Consider the following 13,245-nt stretch of genomic DNA (forward strand, 5'->3'; position numbering starts at 1 on the left):
CCTCAGTAGACCGTTACTACACCCACGCCGAAAACCTGTGTGTATCATATAGCATTACTTAGTATTGCACTCTCCCAATCTTTTGTCCATTTGCATACCATTTAATGTTTCATGGTGCCTCTCTTAATGGAGTGCTGACAACCTTGTGGTTTAATACACAACTCTGCAGGTAGTGAATTAATAGAGCAGACATCCTTTAAAACTCGGGATCACAAAAGAAAGATAACATTCATGCTGTAAAAGCACTTTAAAACATAATTGTTTGCTTTGAGTCTTAATAATGAATGTAAGCTTTCTTTCATATTCCAAAACCACTGTTTTTACATCTCTCGGTCAGTTAAATGATATTATTCTTTTTGGGGAGTCTCAAATATATACCAGCTGAGGTAATAATGCCGGGACCCACTCACTCCTCAGATATTTCTCCTGTCCACTACTTACATGTATGGCTGTAGATATGAGAACACTATACTTGGATTACAAGCTGTTTGGGGCAGGGACTCCTTTTCCCAATGTTTACTATGTATTTTCACCCATGTCATTTTGTTTAGTCTATTACAGTTGTGAAGCCCTATGTACAGATGTAAAAATGTTTATTAACCCTGTTTAAGCGAAATAAAGCACAAAATAACAATAAATAATAATAAAATGTTAAATAATTTGGACGTTATCTCCTCAATGATTGTTTTCAATAGCACTATTGTTAACGTGCCAGCAGTAACGTATGGGATAGGTAATGCCTGGTACACCTGTACATAGATGGTGCTATATAAATAAATATATTCATACAGATGTAGTTAGACTTACTGTCCCCAGTACTAGATATGGGTGAATTTTTTTTGCGGATTTGGATCCGACTCGCCAGTTCCTTTGTTTCGCCAATTTCCGTGGATCACTCTCCAAAGGGGCAATTTCTGTTTTTTTTTCCTGAGAATGAGTTGCCAGTTCTATATATATCCCTTAAAAACGTCCATCCAAATAATTTAGGGAGACATGCCTGTGCTGAAAAAGGAGCACACCAGAGGTACTTGACTGCGAGAAAGGCTAATGGCTATGCAAAGTATATTTAAATGCATTCCATCCCACAATTCCTAAATGGATTTCCATACCAACTATATAGAGTTGATAAGCCTAAGGCACCAACCTAATGAATGGAATGGTGTCGGACCCAACAGGACTACAACCCACAACCTCTGCTTTTCTAGGCCACAGTTCTAGCAGTGTGAGCTAAACCAGCTGATTGGTAGTATCACTGTCATATCTTACTTTTGAGCTGCTCACTACTCACACATGTAGCTAATCTAGCTATTAGCGTATCTCACAGGTATCTCAGGTGTACTCCACAAGGAACATTAAACTGTGAACCAGGAAGTGGAAGTGGTCTTCTTTTAAAGAAAGCCAGAGGAAGCTACTATAGCTATACTGTATGCATTCATTTTGGTGCCGGATAGACACAAAAATGGCTACGGTATAACAGAACAGGAACGAAAATATTCACTGTGCCATGTGCCAGACTGCCAGATACATACTTAATTGAAATACTCTATTGTACAATAAATAAAACTCTACAAACTGCGGGGACTGATTCCACTTGTTCCCACAGCACAAAGTGTTATTGGGTTTACAAGTCTAAGGCATCTTAGGGATGGGGTATGGTGTCAAACCCAACAGGATCAGAAATTGAACCCACGCAACCTCTGTTATTCAGAACAACATCTCTAGCAGTTTTAGCTAAACTAGCTGATGGGTTGCAGTGTACAGTGTGTACTAACAGCATACCTCCAAGGGATATCTATTTTGATGATTGTAACCTTGAAAGCACTCAAGCACAAAGTAATAATATGTACTAAGGGCTATGAGTTACTGCGGCCAGGTGACATTAAATAGAAGATAAACAGAACATTGGCAACTTCGCTCTACTGGGTTAGAAGAAAATGGCTGCCACCTCTGCTGCTCTAGGGATTACACAGTTTTAACTGCGGTTTGACAAACAAGCACTATTATTATTTGTAGACAAATATTCTTATTACTATCTGGATGTTATAGATTTTCATCTTATTAGACCAGATCTGTGCAACCTTATTTATATAGATTGTACAGGGAGCATTAAACCCTTCCATGTACCTAATCTATTTAAATGGATAGGGTCTCTTTCAGGGTGACTGCATCTCTGAAGAAGCCAACATGTGATTTAATGCATTTAGATTTTTGAATCTGCATTACAATACAAGCTCAAATCAGGCGTTTTTTGTGCTATAAATATACAGACTTCGTTCATGGATTATAATTTTGCGTAAATTATAACTAAGTACTAAGTAGGTGTCACTACTAGGGCCAGTACATATTGTGGTTTGATCGCCCTCAGATCTTGTGCTTTATATAATTATGTTTTATTTTATTATTCCCTTTATTCTGTCTCTTAATAAATGTATAACTTTTTAAATCAGGTTAATACATCGCAAATACATTGTATTACGTTAATGTATCCTCTATTTTGCAGCTCTTTGGAGGTCCTTTTCTGATTGTTTTTAATTGTATATGTATTAAAAGTTACTTTGTTCAGGTCGTTATACATCTCTAAGGGGTATTTTACCCACCTGGAGTATTTAGGAGTATACCTAATCTAAAGGATTGCCTTTTCTCTCTCTTCATATTCTAATAGAGATTAAATAAAACACATTTTCTGACACACACAATTAAAAACAGCTGTGACAGTGGTGTGCTAGCCATCAGCTGATTTAACTCACACTGCTGGAGCTGTGGCCTAGAAAAGCAGTGGTTGTGGGTTCTATTTCTGTTGGGTCTGACACCTTTCCAGTCCTTAGGTTGGTGCATTTGTCTTATTATCAACTCTATACAGTTGGTATGGAACTCCTTTTAGGAAGTGAAGGATGGGACACATTTAAATATACTTTGCATAGTCATTAGCATATCTACGAGCCAGGTGCCTCAGGTGTGCTCCGTTTTCAGCACAGGCATGTCTCCCTAAATTATTTGGAGGGATGTTTGAGGGGATATGTATACAACTGGCAACTGCTAATAAAATTAGAAAGGTCTCTCTCGCGCTCGTTCCATTTTTAAAATCTGTTTACGGACTCTTAAAAATCCATCCATCTTGTATTCAATGACGGATTTTAAAGTATGAAACCTGCATGTGGATTTTAGTGTGCAGGACGGATTTGTCAAAGTGATCAGTGGAATTCCGGGAAATGGATTTTGACAGTTTCGCCCATCTGTACCCAGCGCCGCGGATGAACAAGCAAAAATCTGCGGTGCTGGAAACAGTGTCTCCTGCGATCGCGACCCCCCCCGCAGTGTTACTCCATTCGTGTCGCGATTCCCAACGCGTACATCAGTACATATTATCCTCAGTATTAAGAAGACAAATTTTTCCCAAAATGTAATTACAAAAACTGTGATGTTATTGACATATATTTTCTTTTCCAGAAAATATCAGAGGAAGACAGAGACAACAGACACAGATGATCTTTCCAGGACATACTGAACAGAATGTTCCCAAGCAGCCTGTGCCCAGCATTGTTTCCAGTGGTGAAGACTCTGATGAGACAGTTGTTAATGGACATGCTCCAATAACCCAAGTCCGAAACCCCCCTGTTAAAGTGGTCCATACTCCAAATGAAAAAAAGGAAGAGCATGATAGTTCTAAGCGAGTGTGGACTAGCCCTGAAATAGAACGTTACTCAAAATCGGATGCGATAGAGAAACACTGCAACCAAGCATCTTCATTCTGTACTGAAAATAAAAAAAGTGACTCACATCATTCAAGACTTTCTATAGAAAGAGACAGCAGCATTTGTGGAGGCAGTGATGATGAGTCAGGTATTTATAATATAAGAAAATATTTCTAACAAAGGTTACACTGGGACAGGAAGCATATTTCTTGTCCTAGGTCAGGGGTCGGCAACCTGCAGCTCCCGAGCCTCACGCAGCTCTTTCAGCACCTACATGCAGCTCTCCTCACTGTGCTGCTCTTGGCTGCGGGGGGGCCTGGCCGGCGTTGGTCAGACCTCTTGTTGCCGCCCGGCATCTCCCCAGCTGCTGGCCTGCCTCCTACACTATCGGTCACCGGGCCTCTCTGATGTTGATGCACACCGGAAGTGCGCGCCACCACTTCCTGCGCGCGCCAACATCACAGAGCGGCCCGGCGTGGAACAGTGCAGGAGGTAGGCCAGCCTTGGGGGAGGTGCCAGGCGGCAACGAGAGGAGGAGGAGACCAGTTGCAGCAGAAGCAAGGAGGAGTGAGGCGCATACTATTACCCCTTGCTCATTCTTACACCCGTCTATTTGTATCCTTCCCTGTATCTCCACAGGTCAGTGCTTCTTTCTGAGATGGCCCCCTACATTCCCTTCTTATTCCTGATCCACCGGCACCCACTTACCACCCAATCTGCTTACACAGCTACTTACCTTCCACCCACTGCACCCATACCACCTATCTACACCTTCAACCTCACCCTCCTGCTTGAGAGGATGAGGTGACAGGCAGAGGGGGATGTGAGAGATAGAGGAGGGTGAGAGTCAGAGGGGTTGTGAGAGAAGGTTATGAAAGAGGTGAGAGAGGGTGTGTCTGTGTGTCTGTGTGTGTGTGAGGGAGAGAGAGGCGAGTGAGGAAGAGAAAGGGATGAATGAATGAATGAGAGAGAGAGGAGGGGGTGAGAGGTGAGAGAGAGGAAGAGGGGTGAGAAAGGAAGGCGTGTGAGAGGGAGTGAGTGAGAGCTAGGTAGAGAGGGGGGTTGAGCGAATACATTGATAATGAACACGCTGTGTGGTATAGTATCTACTGTATATACTGATAATGCAAATGCTACAAATTGAGCAACACTATGCCTTTCCGTGAGATGCTACATTTTTATTAGAAGCAATATGATTTTAGAGGATTTCAACCATTACATCGATGATCCTGGAGATACAGTATGCAAATCACAAATTTTATGCATACATAATATTGCTTGGTAAAAACAACTAGTTCATGGCAGCACCTACAAGCACGGTCACAAACTAGACCTCATCTTTACAAATTATAATCATATACAGTAGACACTCTCTCCACCATAATAGTACCCTTATCTAACTGAATCTGCTCAATTTCAAACATCAACTAAACCAAAGTAGAAAACGTACAGAATACATAAACTGTTGGACCATAGAGCCCTGGACATAATCCTCACAGACACAACCTTCAATCTAGCAAACAACACTGCTGCCGCATCACTTTCTGAAACCTACAACAGCTGTTTTTCTTCTGATCTTCTAGCACTCCAATGCAATAACAGGAAACTTAAGTGCACTTGGCAAAAAATGAACACTGCAGAAGCATTAGAGAACTACAAGATCCACCTAAGGTTATACAACGAGAGGATCATGCTTGGCACCCTGTAGCCTATCCCAGCTGCCTCAGGAATGAACAAGAAGCAGCCATGAAGCTTGGGAACAGTACAATTAACATTTCCACTCCAAGATCCAGAAAATAAAAGAGGGTCTGAAGTTTATCAATAGGAACAAAACAGGCTTTGATTGCACACCCTGCAACATGATGTTTACTGGATTCTCTAACATATACAGCTGTGAATTAAATGACAACCTCAAACCAACAACATGTGGCCTGGACCTCTGTCCATCTTGGCTTGTGAAAACCTCAGAAGGCAAACTCTCCAGAACCCTACTCAGGATGGTCAACCAATCCATAGCTCAGAGCATGTTCCCAGAATTCCTGAATTCTGCCCTAATCCAAGCCATTCTCCAAAAATCGAAAACTAGATAGCTCTGACCTAAACTGCGTCAGACCAGTTTCCCAAATCCCCTTTCTCTACACAGTTCTAGAAAATAGGAAATAGCTACAAATATAAGCCACCTAGAATAAAAATCACATTCTTAACAAAAATCAGACAGACCTCAGAAGACTTCATAGAACTGAAACGGCTATTATATGTGTGATAGATGACTTGCTGACTTCTATGAAGGGAGATCAATTCATATCTTGTTGGACCATCCAGCTGTCTACATTGACCATAGTCTATTACACAGGCTGAAAACTGTTGCAGGGATACTTGAAAAAGCCATTGACTGGCTTGTCTCCTTAAGCAGAAGAACCCAAAGAATCTGCATGAATGAGCTCATCATCTGGAACACACATTACATGTGGAGTAGCTTACGGCTTCATTTTCTCCCTCTCCTCTTTAACATCTATATGAAGCCACTGGATCATATCCTTGCAAGTAATGGTCTCAAGTATCGGTAATATGCAGACGACACCAAGCTTTATGTAACTATTACTCGAGTTAGGCCATCTCACTCAGCTGATATTAAAGGTTGCATTGCAGCTTTAAGAACATGGATGGATAATAGTTTGCTAAAACTAAACATAGTCAAGATGCAACAACCAAATTAATAAACCAAAGGACCTGAGAAACCTTCTAAGACAACTCCACAGCACCCTCCAGTGTGATGCCTCAGTGAAATCCTGGGCATCACACTGATAGTAATCTCACAATGGAAGAACAAGTCAAACAGACAGTCATGTCCTGCATCTAATACCTCTGCTCGACCATTAGACTCCAGCCTCTCATTAGGGAATAAGACCCATGGAAATTCACCTACTCTCTGGTCACCTCCAGACTTGACTATGGCAACTCACTCTAGCTTGGCTTGCCAAGCAAGAAGGTCAGTTGCTTGCAGATAGTTGTAGCTGTGGTATCTATATTTATCAGAAACCTGCACATCAGTGGAACCTTTAGATAAATGTATTGGTTACCAATCAGAGAGTGACTTGAGCTTACAAAACGATTCCACTCTTCCTGGCCTCTCTTGATCACCAGGAGTACACTTGGTTGGATGTAATCTCGGCTCCTGATTTTCATATCATTCCTGATTTTCATATCATCATATCATTTTCATATCATTCATCATCATATCATTTCTTATATCATGCTGTGGCTTAGGTTGCATAAACCTGTTATTGACTAGACTGTGAGAACCCTCCTTTTCTCTTCTACCTTCTGTGCCCAGAATTATTTTCCTTGCAGACCCATTTCAACACCTCCTGATCCGAACAGAACATTTCTTGTTCGATTCAAGATAAGGTGAAAGCAACCATACTGCCGCTAAATACTTTGACTTTCGGGTTGTGTTTGACCCAAAGGTTGCTGAAACTTACCTCTGCATCAGGAATATGACTATCCAATTGACCTGATGTCTGGTGCTACTATTCCCTTTGGTCGTATTTACCCGCTACGCTGTATGGTCCGGAGACTGAAGTATTGTGCTAATACAAAAAGGAAAACCTAGTAAAGAGGTTTATTACTCTAAGGGGCTGTAACAGGGAACTTATCCCTGTTCAGAATATGCCACTAATCCAGCAGTGTGTTGGTTAATTGGATGCAGCAGTTAACCAACTTCACCTGGCTGATTGGAGGTTTGTTAGAAAAAGCCTTTTCCCAGAAACAGGAAGGAGATTTTCCTCAGTACACAAGGATGCTGACAAGAGGAAAGAGGTCTTGAGCAGAAAGGCTCTGGTGAGATCAAGACACCCAAATACCTATATTTCTGGACACAGGGTACCCAGGAACCTACCAGAGACTGACATGAAGAGCCACCTGCTTTAAGGTATCTCTTGAGACTTTGGGGAATAAGGTGGTAATGGGATTATCCCTCCAGCCCTGGAGAAATGGACTGGGGAAGTAAGTTTGCCCTTAGGCGTTTGTTCTTTTTATATGTTTTGCTGTGTTAAAAGGGACAGGCGCAATAAAGCCTTATTTTAATTTCACCTTAAAAACGGTCTCCATTGCATACCTCTGCACACATCTCTTACAGGGGCCTATTCAGGTAGCTTCGATAAAATTGCTGCTACAGTATCTTGAAAGGTGTGGCATGACCCCTGCTTGGAAGGTTGCAGAAGTAGTTAACCCCTTCACTAACATAGTGGTGGTAACTGCTATGGTAATGAAGGGGTTAACCACTCCCTCTACCCACCCAAGAGGCCTAACCACCCACCCTTGGGGCAACTACCCCCTTCATCCAATCCCTCTACTCCAAGAAACATTCAAATACAACAACCCTCCTACCCACCTCCTCTACCCGCAACAACCACTACCCCCTCTCCCCCCAACACATACAGTACAATAATGGGCACAATTACTATTATCCAGATCTGGATAATAGCTCGTTTGCCCATTAAAAATAAAATATTATCCAGCCAGCATAAAGTAAATAAAAGTTCTACTTACCCCTGCCAGGATGATAGCCATCCTCATCCCCGTCCTCCGCATCCATGTCCTCCGTGGGCAGCAACAGTACAAACAAAAAACAAACAAATGGCCACTAAGCCCTTAATCACCTTAGCGGTTAGTAATCGCTATAGTTACATAGTAGATGAGGTTGAAAAAAGACATAGGTCCATCAAGTTCAACCTATGCTAAATTTCGACAACAGATACTTTATCCTATATCTATACTTACTTATTGATCCAGAGGAAGGCAAACAAAAAACCCCATTAAGGGGAAAAATTAATTCCTTCCTGACTCCAAGAATTGGCAATCGGATTAATCCCTGGATCAACATCCTTCCCATGTATACTTATTTGGTATATCCCTGTATACCTTTCCCATCTATAAAGATGTCCAACCTTTTTTTGAACAAATCTATTGTATCTGCCATCACAGTCTCCATGGGTAATGAATTCCACATTTTAACTGCCCTTACTGTAAAGAACCCTTTCCTTTGTTGCTGGTGAAATTTCCTTTCCTCCAACCTATTGGGATGGCCCCGAGTCCTTAGTACTGCCCGTGGGATGAATAATTAGTTTGAAAGCTCCTTGTATTGTCCCCGAATATATTTGTATATAGTTATCATATCCCCTCTTAGACGCCTCTTTTCTAATGTAAATAAATCTAATTTAGCTAGCCTCTCCTCATAAGTTAGATTGTCCATCCCCTTTATTAATTTGGTGGCTCTTCTCTGCACTCTCTCTAGTTCCATAATGTCTTTTCTTAGGATTGGTGCCCAAAATTGTACTCCATATTCAAAGTGTGGTCTTACTAGTGCTTTGTAAAGGGGCATAATTATGTTTACTTCCCTTCCATTCATTGCCCATTTGATGCAAGATAAGATCTTGTTTGTCTTTGCAGCTACTGCACAACATTGGGCACTATTGCTAAGCCTGCAGTCTACAAGCACTCCTAAATCCTTCTCCATCAAGGATTCCCCCAATATATCTCCATTTAATTTGTAAGTCGTCTTTTTATTCTTGCATCCCAAATGCATAACCTTACATTTATCTGTATTAAACCTCATTTGCCATTTACCTGCCCACGTTTCCAGTCTCTCCAAGTCCTTCTGAAGAGAAATTACATCCTGCCCTGATTCTATTACCTTACACAATTTAGTATCATTAGCAAAGATGGAAACTTTGCTCTCGATCCTAACCTCAAGGTCATTAATAAACATGTTAAAAAGCAGGGGTCCCAGTACCGATCCCTGAGGTACTCCACTCACGACTTTAGCCCAACCTGAAAAAGTTCCATTTATGACAACCCTCTGTTGTCTGTCCTTTAACCAGTTTTCAATCCAGGTGCATATATTATTACTGAGTCCAATTTTCTTTATTTTGTACACTAACCTCTTGTGTGAAACCGTATCAAAAGCCTTTGCAAAATCTAAGTAGACCACATCAACTGCATTACCATGGTCTAAATTCCTACTTACCTGCTCAAAGAAACAAATAAGGTTAGTTTGGCAAGATCTATCCTTCATAAATCCACGCTGATTATTACTAATAATTTTGTTTTCAATTAGGTATTCCTGAATATTATCCCGTATTAAACCTTCAAGTAGTTTCCATACTATTGAAGTCAGGCTTACAGGTCTGTAATTTCCCGGTTGTGATCTAGCTCCCTTTTTAAATATAGACACCACATCTGCTTTACGCCAATCTTGTGGTACTGAGCCTGTGGAAATGGAGTCTTTGAATATTAAATATAATGGTTTTGCTATTACTGAGCTTAACTCCTTGAGAACTCTTGGATGTATGCCATCGGGGCCAGGTGCCTTATTTACTTCAATTTTTTCAAGTCGCTTATGAACTTCTTCCTCAGTTAACCAATTGTTCATTAATATGGAGGTTGTGGCTTCCTCCTGCAGCACTACTATTGAACTTGATTCTTCCCTGGTAAACACAGAGGCAAAGAATTTGTTTAATACCTCAGCTTTTTCCTTATCTCCAATAATAATCTGCCTACCCATCTCACACTGAAAGGGTCCTATATTTTCTTTTCTCATTTTTTTGTTATTAAGGTACTTAAAGAACTTTTTTAGGGTTGACCTTACTTTCTATTGCAATCCTTTTTTCATTATCCATTTTTGCTCATTTGATTGCCCTTTTGCAATTTTTGTTACATTCCTTATAATTCTGATACGATGTCTCCGTTCCTTCTGACTTAAAGAATCTAAACGCCTTCCTCTTCTTGTCCATTTCCTCCCCTACCTGTTTATTTATCCACATTGGTTTTGACTTATTTCTTTTATACTTATTACCCAAGGGTATACACTGATAAGTGTGCTTTTCTAACAATGTTTTAAAGACCGCCCATTTATCTTCTACATTTTTCCCTGCAAAAACATCATCCCATTGTATTACTACTAGATTAGACCTCCGTTTATTAAAATCTGCCTTTCTAAAGTTTAAGGTCTTTGTAGAACCCAAGTAATCTATTTCTTGATAATTTATTTCAAATGAGACCATGCTATGATCACTGTTACCCAAATGTTCCAGGACTTGAATATTTGTTATTACTTCTACATTGTTTGATATGACCAAATCAAGTATTGCCCCTCTCCTGGTTGGTTTCTCAATAATTTGGGTCATATAATTTTCTTTAAGCACCCCCAAAAACCTGTTTCCTTTTGTTGTAACGCTAATCTCATTGCCCCAGTCTATGTCTGGATAATTAAAATCCCCCATTATGCAAACATGACCCAGTTTTGATGCCTTTTCCATTTGCAAAAGAATTTTAGCTTCCTCAATCTCACAGATATTTGGTGGTTTATAGCATATTCCCACAAACATTTTCTTTATACTTTTATCTCCACTGCTAATTTCTATCCACAAAGTCTCTATATTTTCATCATTCCCTTCATAAACATTATCCCTTATAATAGGTTTTAGATCAGGTTTAACATATAAACATACTCCACCTACCCTTCTATTTGTTCGATCCTTTCTTAAAAGGGAATAACCCTCTAAATTAACTGTCCAGTCATGAGTTTCATCCCACCATGTTTCAGTAATGCCTATGATATCATACTGCTCCCTTGCAGCTATAAATTCAAGCTCCCCCATTTTATCTGTCAGGCTTCTTGCATTAGCAAGCATGCATTTCAGTTTTTTTTCAGCCTGCACTATTATCTTATCTGCTCCTTCCTTTCTGCGCCCACTTGGTTTAGTCTTTAGAAGTTTTCAAGTATTATCTGTATTTACTATGGGTGTCTCACTGCTTGTCAAACTCTCACTTGCCCCCATTCTACATCCATACCACCTTGTATCCTCCTCTATTCCATTTAGTTAATTATCTGTTCATTCCCCTCCCCCCTACATCCTAGTTTAAAATCTTCTCCAACCTTTTTAGTAATTAAGGGGTTAACACGCCTCCATCGATACCCACTGGAGCCGCCTAATCACCCTCCCTGGGGCAGCTGCCCCCACCCCCGCTACCCATTGATTGGCACATTGTTAAACCATGGCCATAATATGGCCATTGTTTGCCACTATAGCAATGAATCTACAAATAAAAAAACCGAGCACCATATAAAATTAAAAAATGCCAATAGACCAATTGATTGGCACAGTTTTACACCACTATGGCAATGAAAGGACAAGCTGAAAAAAAAAACAGGCACAAAATAAAACACATGACATTTAAATACAACAAGCATTTCACAATGAAGCCATTGATTGTGACTGTGGTAAACCATGCCCACAAAAAAATACACAATTAAATAAAATACAATCAATGTTTTTCTTATTGATGTCTTCACCCCCGTCCTACACGAGCACCAACTCTTGACCCTCGACGCAATGCTCCTCAACAGCTGATGTGAAGAAGTCCGTGATCAAATCTTGATTGAAGAGATGTCTCCCCGGTGAGTTCTTCATTCTTTTCTTCTTTCTTCATTCTTTTCTTCTTTCTTTTCCTTCCTTCTGTCTTCTTTAATTGTAATCCAATGGGGCGTATGTTGTCCCGTCGGCTTCTTAAGCTCAAATGAGATGGGACAGGACTTATATAAGGCCTGTGATGTCACATTTGAGTGTCGAATGGTACTCCCCCAATCCAATTGGCTGGTGTACCATGTGACAGGGGGGGGGGTTAAAGGATGTGATGCCACAACACTGTGGTGTGGCTGTCCACCTGGGACTTACCTTTCAAATTAAAACAAAAAACCCCAAAGAAGTTTGTTCCTAAGTCTATTCTCTATCATTCAGAAAGTCTATTCTCTATCATTCAGAAAAGGAACCCCGGGGCCTATTGTCTCCAGTTACTGGCTTCTTGGAGGATACACTCGGTACTTAATGTATACTTGTTGAAACCCGCCATTGCAAACACCTTTCCAAATAGAGTCCAGAGACCTCCGAACTCCGTTCAAATCCAAAGATAAGCTGAACTCAAGGTCCAGGTGATCTGCAATACTAAAAGACTTGGCAGATGTGTTTTCTACCTGGTAGGTTGGAGGGGCTATGGTCCGGAAGAGCAGTCCTGGGAAGTGGCCACGCAAGTACATGCCTGGTGGCTAGTTAAGCAGTTTCATGTCTGATACCCACAGAAACCAACCTATGCCCCAACCATAGAGGGGGGGTTCTAATGTAAGGTCCCGCACACAGGGACTGCGTCACTCTATACAGGCCCTCGGAAGACAACTCTACTGACTACACCCCCTGACTTCCCATGGCCTACAAAAAGGCACCTGTCTTGTCCTCTAGTGCTTCACAACAAGATTCTTTGTTTCTCTTCTGCTTGGAAGTTCCCAGACTTGCTTCTGGCTCTTGCAAAAACCTGGTATAGATTCCGGATTGTCCAATTTCTCTGCTGCTTGCTCCCTATTCTGACATTTGACTTGATCGACTACTTCTCTGTTTGCCACCTAGCCCTGATCTTGGATAGTCTGACTACCCCATCTGCCGGCTCCTTCCAGAATTCTCTGTCTACATCGCACCACTGATCCACACTCCTGGATCCA

At 41.0% G+C, this 13,245-nt stretch overlaps 1 protein-coding gene across 1 annotated transcript in view; it reads left to right on the forward strand.

The window, feature by feature from the left end:
- C5H12orf42 (chromosome 5 C12orf42 homolog) overlaps positions 1-13,245 on the forward strand; it is a 456,508-nt gene that overhangs the window by 187,789 nt on the left and 255,474 nt on the right. Inside the window, exon 4 of the mRNA XM_075599098.1 lies at positions 3,448-3,840. Within this exon, the coding sequence (XP_075455213.1) occupies positions 3,448-3,840 (393 nt within the window). The remainder of the gene's footprint in view (positions 1-3,447; positions 3,841-13,245) is intronic.

The sequence above is a fragment of the Ascaphus truei genome, chromosome 5 (assembly GCF_040206685.1).
Source record: "Ascaphus truei isolate aAscTru1 chromosome 5, aAscTru1.hap1, whole genome shotgun sequence".
Lineage (NCBI taxonomy): Eukaryota > Metazoa > Chordata > Amphibia > Anura > Ascaphidae > Ascaphus > Ascaphus truei.